This window comes from Trypanosoma conorhini (assembly GCF_003719485.1).
Source record: "Trypanosoma conorhini strain 025E chromosome Unknown Tco_14.4_contig_00052, whole genome shotgun sequence".
Lineage (NCBI taxonomy): Eukaryota > Euglenozoa > Kinetoplastea > Trypanosomatida > Trypanosomatidae > Trypanosoma > Trypanosoma conorhini.
The window spans coordinates 52,826-54,002 of NW_021704132.1; the positions used below are offsets into that span (position 1 = coordinate 52,826).

The 1,177-nt window shown below is 70.8% G+C and overlaps 1 protein-coding gene across 1 annotated transcript; it reads left to right on the plus strand.

Moving 5' to 3' along the window:
• Positions 1–2: 2 nt before the first annotated feature.
• On the plus strand, positions 3–1,175 carry Tco025E_01556 (receptor-type adenylate cyclase; the record flags this gene model as incomplete). The annotated part of the gene is made up of 1 exon (XM_029368494.1): positions 3–1,175. A coding segment is annotated over one exon (1,173 nt), but the record flags the coding sequence as incomplete, so codon positions are not given.
• Positions 1,176–1,177: the final 2 nt, after the last annotated feature.

Here is a 1,177-nt window from a genome sequence, read left to right on the forward strand (position 1 = left end):
CGGTCCGCGACGCTGCTGGCCGGCGGCGACGCGCTGGCGGAGCACCTGCCGGAGGCGGGCGACGTGTCGTGGCGGGCCTTGCGGCCGGCGACGTCGCTGCGGTGGCGCGGCACGTGGCGTCGCACGACGGCGTGCGCGTGTTCGTCGCGTTCTCCGAGTTTGCGCTGCTGCACGCCGACTTCGCCGCCGCGTTCGGTGGCGGTGCGGGCGCCGACCGCGTTGTGTTTGCGACGAGCCTGCCGCACTGGGACGACGCGAACTCGACGTCGGCGACCGCCCGGGAGTTCCTCGCCGCCGTGCCCAACCCCACGCAACGGACGCCGCTCTCGCTGATGGGCTTCGCTGCCACGCAGCTGCTGCGGACGGTTCTCTCGCGCATGGACAAAGTGAGCGCTGCGCGGCTGGCTGACTTCTTCTACAACAACGTCGCCGTCACCGCGAAGGACATGCTGTACGGCCCCTTCGTTAACGGCACGGCGTGTGCTGCGGCTGCGGCTGCGGCCGGCGGTGCTGGGTGCGGCAAGAACTACGGGGCGACGCGCATTTCTGTGTGGTCGCTTGCCCGTGCGCTGGACCCCGCCGTGCCCGTGCTGTTCCCCGCCGTGACCCCGACGATGGAGTACGCGGAGCCCGCTGCGCGTAGACCGAAATTGCAGAAGCTGAACGGCGTCGTCGCCGGCAGCGTCGTTGGCGGCCTGCTGCTTGTGGTCGTGGCGGCTCTGCTGCTGCACTTCTGCCGCGGCTCCCGCGACAACGCGAATGCGCCGAAGGAGCCGACGGAGCCCGTGACGCTCGTCTTTACCGACATCGAGGGCGGCACGGCGCTGTGGGCTGCGTGCTCGGAGTTGATGCACGACGCCGTGGCGTCGCACCACCGCCTGATCCGCGCGCTGATTGCGAAGTACCGCTGCTACGAGGTGAAGACGGTCGGCGACTCGTTCGTGATTGCCTGCAAGAGCGTGTCCGCGGCGGTGCAGCTGGTGCGGGAGCTGCAGCAGGTGTTCCTGCGGCACGACTGGGGGACGGGCGCGCTCGACGAGGCGTACCGCAAGTTCGAGGAGGGCCGGGCGGAGGAGGTCGCGGAGGAGTACGTGCCGCCGACGGCGCGCCTGGACGCCGCGGTGTACCGGCATTACTGGAACGGCCTGCGGGTGCGTGTCGGGGTGCACACCGGGCT